Source organism: Ylistrum balloti, unplaced genomic scaffold (genome assembly GCF_031769215.1).
Source record: "Ylistrum balloti isolate Yb309-2 unplaced genomic scaffold, AGI_CSIRO_Ybal_v1 Utg369756, whole genome shotgun sequence".
Lineage (NCBI taxonomy): Eukaryota > Metazoa > Mollusca > Bivalvia > Pectinida > Pectinidae > Ylistrum > Ylistrum balloti.
In genome coordinates this window covers 420,586-433,492 of record NW_026781957.1, presented here as the reverse complement: position 1 = coordinate 433,492, position 12,907 = coordinate 420,586, and the positions used below count along the sequence as shown (strand labels likewise).

General features: G+C 37.0%; 1 protein-coding gene across 1 annotated transcript; it reads right to left on the bottom strand.

The window, feature by feature from the left end:
* Positions 1 to 2,668: 2,668 nt before the first annotated feature.
* On the bottom strand, positions 2,669 to 12,721 carry LOC132543477 (serine/threonine-protein phosphatase 6 regulatory ankyrin repeat subunit C-like). Its single transcript, XM_060206981.1, has 6 exons — positions 12,707 to 12,721; positions 10,813 to 10,906; positions 10,355 to 10,479; positions 10,051 to 10,159; positions 4,494 to 4,616; positions 2,669 to 4,086 (listed from the first exon to the last, which is right to left on the bottom strand). The coding sequence occupies exons 2-6, from the start codon at positions 10,871 to 10,873 to the stop codon at positions 3,608 to 3,610; spliced, it is 897 nt and encodes a 298-aa protein (XP_060062964.1). The 5' UTR covers positions 10,874 to 10,906; positions 12,707 to 12,721; the 3' UTR covers positions 2,669 to 3,607.
* Positions 12,722 to 12,907: the final 186 nt, after the last annotated feature.

Sequence of the window (12,907 nt, the reverse complement as noted above, 5' to 3'; positions counted from 1 at the left end):
GACTAAGGGGATTTGGACAAAATTTGGTCAGAAGTATCTTTAGGGGAATGGGAACATAATTTATATAAAAGGTGTGTCCTGGCCCCCACCAGGATCTGAGGGATGGGGCCCAAAAATTAGGAATTTTGCTGAATCTTTATAATCCTACTCCTCTTGTACAAATGATTGAATTTTGCCAAGATTTGGTCAAAAGCGTCTTTTGGTAAAGAGAAATCAATTCTGTATAAATGCTGAGTCTCAGCCTCCAAGGGCGGGAGGGGCGTGGCCAAATAAGATAAATAGAATAAGTTATTTAAAATCCTGCTGTTACTCAGAAGCATCTTTGGTTGAAGGCAATTTTGTATACTACCTCCTTGGTGATAGGTACATCTACAGTAAAACATGTCTAAGTCACCACCTCCAGGGTCTGAGATTGTGTACAGTGGTGTAATTCATTGGTTAATGATGATGTGTGAAATTGTACTATCTTCCAACATTAATTGCAAAATACCAGTCAAAAGTGATATTCATCTTTCAAAACTTTATTTTCATTAAAAAACACTTTCATTTCTGTTAAACACTCAAAATTCTCCAACAAAAATAGATGGAAAATGTTAGCTAAACATCTGATACATTGATATATACAATTGAATTGCCCTCATTTAATTTTTTTTTTTCAAACTAAAAAAAGATTAACCATAATTTTTACATTGAAAAATAATAATAACTGTATAGTTATATAAAACGGCAGTGGTTTTATAATTTGAAAATAAAATGCATTTATTTCTGTAAATGAATGTTTTATTTAAAAAATAAATAATTCAAAATAAAAACAGATGACGTTTTTGTATCAAGGCCTGAAATGTTTAGTCACAGTAAACCATGTGTATCAAAATTTGAACTTTTTTTTCAGATGAAAAAAATTCTCCAACTGTAAACCAACAAACAAGGTAAAAATCATGATGTTAAGTTATAGAATAAAAAGCAGTGTTACTGGTACACCAAAAATGGTAAGCTGTTACACATGTCTCTGACTTCAAATAATTTTAACATGTGTTTCACCTTAGGTATTGATGTAAATGATGATAAAAACTATAAAAATTCTCATCTAGATATTGGCAAGATTAAATACTGTCGACAGAATTTAAAGATACGTATCTAAAATATCATCAGGTATAAATATAAGATACATAAATTGTAACGAGATGTCATGTATATTTGTATGTTTAGACGATTCTAAAACACATGGGACTTGTATGTAAAAGATTTCTTACCTTGTAAAAAAAATTCACACAATCCATATTAAACAAAAGATAAAAAATAACATTTGCTTCATAAAACTTGTATATAATCAATAAATTATTTTAAAATGATTAAAAATGGTTGGATACATAATGCTGACATATATCTGTCAGTATAACACATCACCGGGTGGGGTAAATAAATAACCAGTATATACATCTGTAGATATAAATTTGTTCCCTGACAAAGGAACAATGTTTTACTCAAAAAAATATCTTCTGATTATTATGTCCATTTATCACTACCAATTTACCATCACTGTTGATAATCTCAATCAAGAACCACACACACATATACATACCTTGGAAATAACAGTTTCTATTGAAATTTATTGCATGTTTCCATCATAAATACAAAGATAAGCACACAATGCAAATGTTAGGATCACTTCGGAGTTACACAAATGTTAAATTATTTCTAGTAGTGTAGAAAACAATTGATGTCTGAGTATCTATAACACATACAAACATAAATAAACCCTGTGACTTTATGGACAAAATGTCTGTGAACCAGATCCTGACAACAAAAATGGCATTTGAAGAGGAAATTACAATGTTTTCTTATTTTTGTTTATAAGTTCACAACTGTAGTGACCACAAGTCAAGGAAATCCTTAACAAAATCAGTTTCTAAAGTACTGATAACAAGGAAAGTTGGAACTGTAGTGACCACAAGTCAAGGAAATCCTTAACAAAATCAGTTTTAGTGATTACAAGGCAAGTTGGAACTCTGGGTTTGTCATGTGTGGTAGGATTTTTTTAGAATTCATAGAATTAATACGTGGCTCAAATAAAATAGTTAAAGTTCTTTATAATTAGATTAATTTCCATTCTGAATTGATATTCTTATACATGAAAATACCAGTTGGAAAATGTGTTTCATTTTGATGACTACAGTGTCAACTTCATAAGACAAATGATGAGTATGAAGAATATGTGCACTGAGGTGTACAAAATGACAATGAAATCACTGGAAGACAGGACTTTTCTACTGTAGTATAATCTTATGTGCACCAATTAAAAGATGGAAGTGTTACGAGATTGTGACAAGATTATATTGAAATCAGGTCAAATAGTTCCAAGATAATTTCCATCTAGGAATAACATGATATATGTACATGTAGGGTGGTCAGATGGCGCAGTGGTAACACACACCTAGCCGTCCAGGGTTTGATTCTTGGAATGGATGTGAAAAGGTTTGAGGTCACCTGCTCGGCCACGTGGGTTTTTCCAGGGTATTCCGGCTTCCTCTGATGTTTCCATCCGAGCCAACAGGAGTGATTAATATCAGTTGGAAAAACTTGTTTGGCAATTGTTGTAAAATAAATAAAGTTTATGTACATGTAATTAATATCAGGATAAATTTGTTATTTCTTAATGAACCACTTATTGTATTATATATTATTGTATAAACAAGTACAATTAGAATATTAACAAAAACAAACGAACATTTTAAAACTTGACTACCACTTTGGAATGACTTAGTATTTCAACAAAAATAGACAAACATTGTTATAATATCAGACTAGATCTAACATCGGTCACACATGTACAACACAAGGTGTTATTAATACATCACTAATCTATTAGGGGTAATTTATGGCAGATTTTCAACAATCATTATACTTCTATCTTGTATAAATTGTTACTTTGAATCATATTGGCAATGAACCTTATCATTGGATTCAATATCTAATGGTACGTATAGGAAAGTCAGGAAATCGTGATACTTACCTGATAAATTTATTACAATAAGACATATTCATTTATTGAAAAAAATGACACTACTTTAATTGAAAAACAGGTGTATCAATTAATTTAATTGCCTGTCAATTTTTTTTTGATATCTCAAAGCTTAATTCACTTCAGGTAAAACTGATCATTACAGTCATATTTCTACAGATATTTCACTACAACTTAATGTAAATGGCAGTGTACTCACCTCTGTTTGGACAGTTTAGCTTTAAGCTGATGTCCTAAATCTCAGACTTGATATATCAAATATCTTACACCAAATTCTAAATCCTCTACCAGCGTCTAAGACATAATTCTACTATCCTGTACACAACAATATCACAAGTCCATCATCTGTTAAACACAACTATATTTGTGTATTGTCTACTTCATTCTCTAGTCATCTGTTCACCAACATGAAATATTAAATGTACTCATTAAGGAATCATGTAAATGTTAAAATACAAAAACAAATTGCAAAACAAATTGATATCAGCTAGGTTCCCTTCAAAGGGACAGAAAGAACTTGGCATGGCCTTTTTTTTCAGAAGAATTTCTATTCTCAGGACGTGGTCTTACCGACAAGGAATTGAGTTACTCTTTAAATGCTATGAAATCCTTAAGCCACTGGGGTAGAGGCAGTTGAGTGGCTAACTTTTCTAGCGTACTCTTTTTGTGGATCTTGGATAAGACCTTTCTAATTGAGATTCTACAACAATTCATTAAAGGCAGTGGTTGGGTGAGGATGTCTTCAATCACAGCTTTATCTATATCTGGAATCTCTGCCCCTTCAACTACTTTGTATTTCCACTGAACCAATCTTTTGACATCAGAGTATTTCATCTCGTAGCCACAGTTCTGAAGAAGTTTGATGTTGCTACTATCGCCATTTTGCCAGAGAGAGTGCACAACAGAGTTAACATAGTGGTCTTCATAGTAGACATGTCCGCTGGTTTTCTGCACCTCACAGCCAGCTTTCAGTAAGATGGATATAGTGTCACGCTGATCGTACAGGATGGCCTGGTCCAGAGGTGTCATCAACTCCTCGTTCTGGGTATTGAGGTCACAGCCAGCTGGCAGAGCAACATCAAGGTTAATTGAATCATATATCTTCTATTGAAAAACGATCTTGACATCAAAAACAACAATGTATAGTGAAAGGAACGATGGAAAGTATATTTTCCATGTACAGTATTTACAACATTTAAAAGTCAATATTTACCTTTAGAAAGAGAAGCTGTTGTATTTGTGTTCTATATAGTATTGTTGACTAAGACAAACATTTACCTTTAGAAAGAGAAGCTGTTGTATTTGTGTTCTATAGTATTGTTGACTGAGTGATTGTGACTGAGACAAACATTTACCTTTAGAAAGAGAAGCTGTGTGGATGTATTTTGTATTTTATAAAGACTGAATACCCTATATATGTACCATGTGCTCCTTAGACCGGGAGCCGAGCTACACAAGTTCTCATATTTACCTTGGACGAGAATCTGTGCTATATGTGGATGTGAGTAAGTTGCAGCATTAAACAGCGGGGTGTTTTCTGCACAATCTCGACTGTCCATGTCAGCTCCAGAATCCAGCAGCTTATGAACTATCACTGAAACCAACAGATTTGTTTACTTATAAGATTATCAGAGGCCTGTCACCTTCCTATGCTAGAGACTGTTGTTTAGAAGACTGTCACCATCCTATGCTAGAGACTGTTGTTGAGAAGACTGTCACCATCCTATGCTAGAGACTGTTGTTGAGAAGACTGTCACCATCCTATGCTAGAGACTGTTGTTTAGAAGACTGTCACCATCCTATGCTAGAGACTGTTGTTGAGAAGACTGTCACCATCCTATGCTAGAGACTGTTGTTTAGAAGACTGTCACCATCCTATGCTAGAGACTGTTGTTTAGAAGACTGTCACCATCCTATGCTAGAGACTGTTGTTTAGAAGACTGTCACCATCCTATGCTAGAGACTGTTGTTGAGAAGACTGTCACCATCCTATGCTAGAGACTGTTGTTTAGAAGACTGTCACCATCCTATGCTAGAGACTGTTGTTTAGTGTCACCATCCTATGCTAGAGACTGTCACCATCCTATGCTAGAGACTGTTGTTTAGAAGACTGTCACCATCCTATGCCTATTGCTAGAGACTGTCACCATGTTATGCTAGAGACTGAAGACTGTCACCATCCTATGCTAGAGACTGTTGTTTAGAAGACTGTCACCATCCTATGCTAGAGACTGTTGTTGTGCAGACTGTCACCATCCTATGCTAGAGACTGTTGTTTAGAAGACTGTCACCATCCTATGCTAGAGACTGTTGTTTAGAAGACTGTCACCATCCTATGCTAGAGACTGTTGTTTAGAAGACTGTCACCATCCTATGCTAGAGACTGTTGTTGAGAAGACTGTCACCATCCTATGCTAGAGACTGTTGTTGAGAAGACTGTCACCATCCTATGCTAGAGACTGTTGTTTAGAAGACTGTCACCATCCTATGCTAGAGACTGTTGTTTAGAAGACTGTCACCATCCTATGCTAGAGACTGTTGTTTAGAAGACTGTCACCATCCTATGCTAGAGACTGTTGTTTAGAAGACTGTCACCATCCTATGCTAGAGACTGTTGTTTAGAAGACTGTCACCATCCTATGCTAGAGATCTTTGTTTAGAAGACTGTCACCATCCTATGCTAGAGATCTTTGTTTAGAAGACTGTCACCATCCTATGCTAGAGACTTTTGTTTAGAAGACTGTCACCATCCTATGCTAGAGACTGTTGTTGAGAAGACTGTCACCATCCTATGCTAGAGACTGTTGTTTAGAAGACTGTCACCATCCTATGCTAGAGACTGTTGTTTAGAAGACTGTCACCATCCTATGCTAGAGACTGTTGTTTAGAAGACTGTCACCATCCTATGCTAGAGACTGTTGTTTAGAAGACTGTCACCATCCTATGCTAGAGACTGTTGTTTAGAAGACTGTCACCATCCTATGCTAGAGACTGTTGTTTAGAAGACTGTCACCATCCTATGCTAGAGACTGTTGTTTAGAAGACTGTCACCATCCTATGCTAGAGACTGTTGTTTAGAAGACTGTCACCATCCTATGCTAGAGACTGTTGTTTAGAAGACTGTCACCATCCTATGCTAGAGACTGTTGTTTAGAAGACTGTCACCATCCTATGCTAGAGAAGTTGATGAGAAGACTGTCACCATCCTATGCTAGAGACTGTTGTTTAGAAGACTGTCACCATCCTATGCTAGAGACTGTTGTTTAGAAGACTGTCACCATCCTATGCTAGAGACTGTTGTTTAGAAGACTGTCACCATCCTATGCTAGAGACTGTTGTTTAGAAGACTGTCACCATCCTATGCTAGAGACTGTTGTTTAGAAGACTGTCACCATCCTATGCTAGAGACTGTTGTTGAGAAGACTGTCACCATCCTATGCTAGAGACTGTTGTTGAGAAGACTGTCACCATCCCATGCTAGAGACTGTTGTTTAGATGTTTAGAAGACTGTCACCATCCTATGCTAGAGACTGTTGTTTAGAAGACTGTCACCATCCTATGCTAGAGACTGTTGTTTAGAAGACTGTCACCATCCTATGCTAGAGACTGTTGTTTAGAAGACTGTCACCATCCTATGCTAGAGACTGTTGTTTAGAAGACTGTCACCATCCTATGCTAGAGACTGTTGTTTAGAAGACTGTCACCATCCTATGCTAGAGATCTTTGTTTAGAAGACAGTCACCATCCTATGACAGAGACTGTTGTTGAGAAGACTGTCACCATCCTATGCTAGAGACTGTTGTTGAGAAGACTGTCACCATCCTATGCTAGAGACTGTTGTTTAGAAGACTGTCACCATCCTATGCTAGAGACTGTTGTTTAGAAGACTGTCACCATCCTATGCTAGAGACTGTTGTTTAGAGAAGACTGTCACCATCCTATGCTAGAGACTGTTGTTTAGAAGACTGTCACCATCCTATGCTAGAGACTGTTGTTTAGAAGACTGTCACCATCCTATGCTAGAGACTGTTGTTTAGAAGACTGTCACCATCCTATGCTAGAGACTGTTGTTTAGAAGACTGTCACCATCCTATGCTAGAGACTGTTTAGAAGACTGTCACCATCCTATGCTAGAGACTGTTGTTGAGAAGACTGTCACCATCCTATGCTAGAGACTGTTGTTGAGAAGACTGTCACCATCCTATGCTAGAGACTGTTGTTTAGAAGACTGTCACCATCCTATGCTAGAGACTGTTGTTTAGAAGACTGTCACCATCCTATGCTAGAGACTGTTGTTTAGAAGACTGTTTTGTTTAGAAGACTGTCACCATCCTATGCTAGAGACTGTTGTTTAGAAGACTGTCACCATCCTATGCTAGAGACTATGCTAGAGACTGTTGTTTAGAAGACTGTCACCATCCTATGCTAGAGACTGTTGTTTAGAAGACTGTCACCATCCTATGCTAGAGACTGTTGTTTAGAAGACTGTCACCATCCTATGCTAGAGACTGTTGTTTAGAAGACTGTCACCATCCTATGCTAGAGACTGTTGTTTAGAAGACTGTCACCATCCTATGCTAGAGACTGTTGTTTAGAAGACTGTCACCATCCTATGCTAGAGACTGTTGTTTAGAAGACTGTCACCATCCTATGCTAGAGACTGTTGTTTAGAAGACTGTCACCATCCTATGCTAGAGACTGTTGTTTAGAAGACTGTCACCATCCTATGCTAAAGACTGTTGTTTAGAAGACTGTCACCATCCTATGCTAGAGACTGTTGTTTAGAAGACTGTCACCATCCTATGCTAGAGACTGTTGTTTAGAAGACTGTCACCATCCTATGCTAGAGACTGTTGTTTAGACTGTTGTTGTTTAGAAGACTGTCACCATCCTATGCTAGAGACTGTTGTTTAGAAGACTGTCACCATCCTATGCTAGAGACTGTTGTTTAGAAGACTGTCACCATCCTATGCTAGAGACTGTTGTTTAGAAGACTGTCACCATCCTATGCTAGAGACTGTTGTTTAGAAGACTGTCACCATCCTATGCTAGAGACTGTTGTTTAGAAGACTGTCACCATCCTATGCTAGAGACTGTTGTTTAGAAGACTGTCACCATCCTATGCTAGAGACTCCTATGCTAGAGACTGTTGTTTAGAAGACTGTCACCATCCTATGCTAGAGACTGTTGTTTAGAAGACTGTCACCATCCTATGCTAGAGACTGTTGTTTAGAAGACTGTCACCATCCTATGCTAGAGACTGTTGTTGAGAAGACTGTCACCATCCTATGCTAGAGACTGTTGTTGAGAAGACTGTCACCATCCTATGCTAGAGACTGTTGTTTAGAAGACTGTCACCATCCTATGCTAGAGATCTTTGTTGAGAAGACTGTCACCATCCTATGCTAGAGACTTTTGTTTAGAAGACTGTCACCATCCTATGCTAGAGATCTTTGTTTAGAAGACTGTCACCATCCTATGCTAGAGACTGTTGTTTAGAAGACTGTCACCATCCTATGCTAGAGACTGTTGTTTAGAAGACTGTCACCATCCTATGCTAGAGACTGTTGTTTAGAAGACTGTCACCATCCTATGCTAGAGACTGTTGTTTAGAAGACTGTCACCATCCTATGCTAGAGACTGTTGTTTAGAAGACTGACACCATCCTATGCTAGACACTGTTGTTTAGAAGACTGTCACCATCCTATGTTTGTTTAGAAGACTGTCACCATCCTATGCTAGAGACTGTTGTTTAGAAGACTGTCACCATCCTATGCTAGAGACTGTTGTTTAGAAGACTGTCACCATCCTATGCTAGAGACTGTTGTTTAGAAGACTGTCACCATCCTATGCTAGAGACTGTTGTTTAGAAGACTGTCACCATCCTATGCTAAAGACTGTTGTTTAGAAGACTGTCACCATTCTATGCTAGAGACTGTTGTTTAGAACACTGTCACCATTCTATGCTAGAGACTGTTGTTTAGAACACTGTCACCATCCTATGCTAGAGACTGTTGTTGAGAAGACTGTCACCATCCTATGCTAGAGACTGTTGTTGAGAAGACTGTCACCATCCTATGCTAGAGACTGTTGTTTAGAAGACTGTCACCATCCTATGACTGTCACCATCCTATGCTAGAGATCTTTGTTGAGAAGACTGTCACCATCCTATGCTAGAGACTTTTGTTTAGAAGACTGTCACCATCCTATGCTAGAGATCTTTGTTGAGAAGACTGTCACCATCCTATGCTAGAGACTGTTGTTTAGAAGACTGTCACCATCCTATGCTAGAGACTGTTGTTTAGAAGACTGTCACCATCCTATGCTAGAGACTGTTGTTTAGAAGACTGTCACCATCCTATGCTAGAGACTGTTGTTTAGAGACTGTCACCATCCTATGCTAGAGACTGTTGTTTAGAAGACTGTCACCATCCTATGCTAGAGACTGTTGTTTAGAAGACTGTCACCATCCTATGCTAGAGACTGTTGTTTAGAAGACTGTCACCATCCTATGCTAGAGACTGTTGTTTAGAAGACTGTCACCATCCTATGCTTGTTGTTTAGAAGACTGTCACCATCCTATGCTAGAGACTGTTGTTTAGAAGACTGTCACCATCCTATGCTAGAGACTGTTGTTAGAAGACTGTCACCATCCTATGCTAGAGACTTTGTTTAGAAGACTGTCACCATCCTATGCTAGAGACTGTTGTTTAGAAGACTGTCACCATCCTATGCTAGAGACTGTTGTTGAGAAGACTGTCACCATCCTATGCTAGAGACTGTTGTTTAGAAGACTGTCACCATCCTATGCTAGAGACTGTTGTTTAGAAGACTGTCACCATCCTATGCTAGAGACTGTTGTTTAGAAGACTGTCACCATCCTATGCTAGAGACTGTTGTTTAGAAGACTGTCACCATCCTATGCTAGAGACTTTTGTTTAGAAGACTGTCACCATCCTATTAAACTTATTATTAACCTTAAATATCACCAAATGTTTTATTTGACCTTGAGTGATAGATTTGTTTACCGTGTCTGCCCTTGCGGCTGGCCATGTGTAGTGCTGTTTCCTGATAACGGTTCCTGGCATGGATGTCAAACCCATTGTCTATCAGTAACAGAACTACTTCATCTGACGCCTGAAACCATACCATACAGAATCAATCTATCATAAATATCCCATATAATGTTTGTAAACATCAGATACCAAGTGACACCATAAATTTATACGTACATAAGTGAATCTGATCTTCTCTATGATTATAAGTGTCAACAGGTAATTAGATATATTGTAAGGAGACACATCAAATCACTGAGATATATAATTTACTTACTGTCAAAACTGCCTGGTGGAGTGGAGGATTTTCCTTGAACAGTTCAGGTAAACAGGAATGGATTTGTGACTTGTATGATTTGGGGAAATATTTTTTAATTATATATTTCACCTTCGGTAAACTCCCTGAAAAACAAAGAGTAATTATGCAGATACCTATTTCTATGAGTAAACCGTTTTGTGTGAAAATGTATTGATGTAGATAGTGCATCTAAGCCAGATAATGATAAATGTATGTTTTGATAATTTCTGTATACCAGATAAGTTCTGTGTGAGATTTACCATAGCTGATGTCATCAATATTGTGTCCTTTGAGACATAAATTAGAAATAACAGTTCCTATTGAAATTAGAACACAAAATTGAAATTATATAGAGGAAGATAATAGTAGATTTATATTCACATATCAAACCTGCTGATATTTAAACATTTATCATGTTACAGGTCTGCTTTCATTACCTTCAGTAACAGCAGACAGGAGACATTGCCATTTCTCATGTGAAGACACGTCAGGTTCCATAGCAGACGTCTAACTTTAACTTAATACCGCTCCCTGAAATAGTAAATGATTTCATTTCACAAACAAGTAGCCCATGGACCTTATATACACCCATACAACAACAGTAGTGTGGACCATTGATTACCATTATGGTTAAAACAATTCTAAATATATAAGTTAAGTCAGCAAAATCAACAATACAGTTCAATTAAGTTTTTCCAAATCCCATAAGTTTTTCATTTTAATTGCACCAGTGGAAATGAAGAGGAAGTTTAAAATGGCTTTTTGACAAGCAACTATGGCAGTCATATCGAATTTGGAACCAGTCCATGAGCACTTGGTTTGGACCAACTCCTTAAAATCCCAGTGGAACATGAGAAGAAGCTTAAATGTATTTTGTTTCAATATAGCTGTTGTGTCTGCCATGTTTTTGTTGACGCCACAAAATAACATTTTGTCTGTTTCCTTTCCTTAATATCTCCACCAATTTTCAGCTTAATAGCACCAGTGCAACTGAGAAGAAGTTTAAAACATGTTTTTTCAAGATGGTGGCATGTTGGCCATCTTGTACTTTGGAATGACCTGAAAAACTTAGTAAGACCATCTAAAGATTATATCTGGCAAGTTTCAACTCCTACCAGTAAAACTGGAGAAATTTGTTATGTGAAAAGCTTAAGGCAGACAACATACAATTACTACTGGTAACAATTCCTTCATATGTTATGTCTCCTTTACATGTAAAGAATGCAGTGAAGTTATAACATACCTGTAAATATATATCATAGGATATACTTCAGCACTGTGTAATGCAGTGACAGGAGACAAGGCCTTGTGGAGGTTTATCTGATGCTAGCTTTAAATGTTTGTTCAATAAGTTATGTCATTGAAGGTCCCATCTTCTCACAGTTGTTATCTATTCTTATCTACCTGTGCCCTACTCATTTCTAGGTTATAGTTAGTGTTGATGTAGCACTGGTCAGTCAGCTGGCCAGAGCAATTTTTCAGCCATGGCCAGTGAGAAATGAATCTCATTTTCGTAACATAGATTATATAAATAAATTATTGAAAATGTCATGTGTCAAATGGAAATTACTTACCTCTGAATGTTACTGATTTAAAAATAATTTTAGCCGTGAATAATTCCAACATGCATTTTGTTTTAGAAATAACAATAGTGAACAGATAATATCTGTTACAAAAGCCAGCATGTTAAATTTGAAAATTATTCAGCTTTCTGCTCATTCTTATTTTGAAAATAATAGTGAAGAAAGTGTATTTTCCTTGTTCTTTCACATATATGTATTTGTCACACTGACATGCTTAATTCACGCACTTCTCATGACTTCAGTTCAATTCTAATTCATTTAAGTAATGCTGACAATTTTTTTCAACCCTCTCATTTTCTTTTTCTAACTTCTTCGACTACACATAGATGTTATATAAAAAATATACATGTACCATAGTAAGTCGGGAATTTTCAACCTGTTTACACCTTTGGTATGAGCTACTGTACTGTAGGCCCACTGGTAAACAATATGTAAAACAAACATATGTCTCCATGTGATTATCCCTTAGATCTTTATTTTTGTACTGCTTTGCACAGACTGGTAGTTCAAAGAACGCTAGGCGGGCATATCAAAATCTTTACATAACACCAGGGAACCGAAATGGGCGGGTCATATTACAATCAGATATCTTGCTCATAGAAACTATTGTTGTTCATTTCCCCCGTATAAATTCCCCGTGGAATCGAATCGACGGTATTTAGTATTACATTTATAGACTGTTTGCCTCAGTACAACTTTAAAATGCACATGCAACTCGTGAATTAGAAAAGACAAAACTCCACCCTACCTTCTAGTTTCTCTTCTGCTTTCCTTACTTCAATATCTAAATATAGATTCGGAGATACTAACTACAGTCCACAAATCCATACAGAGATGTAGCGACAAGACCATTGGCATATTTGAAATAAATATAGACATTTTGAATACAGTAGCTGTGAACTTTGTTTCTTTGCCCGTAATTGAGTTTTTCTCTATCTCAAAAATTATG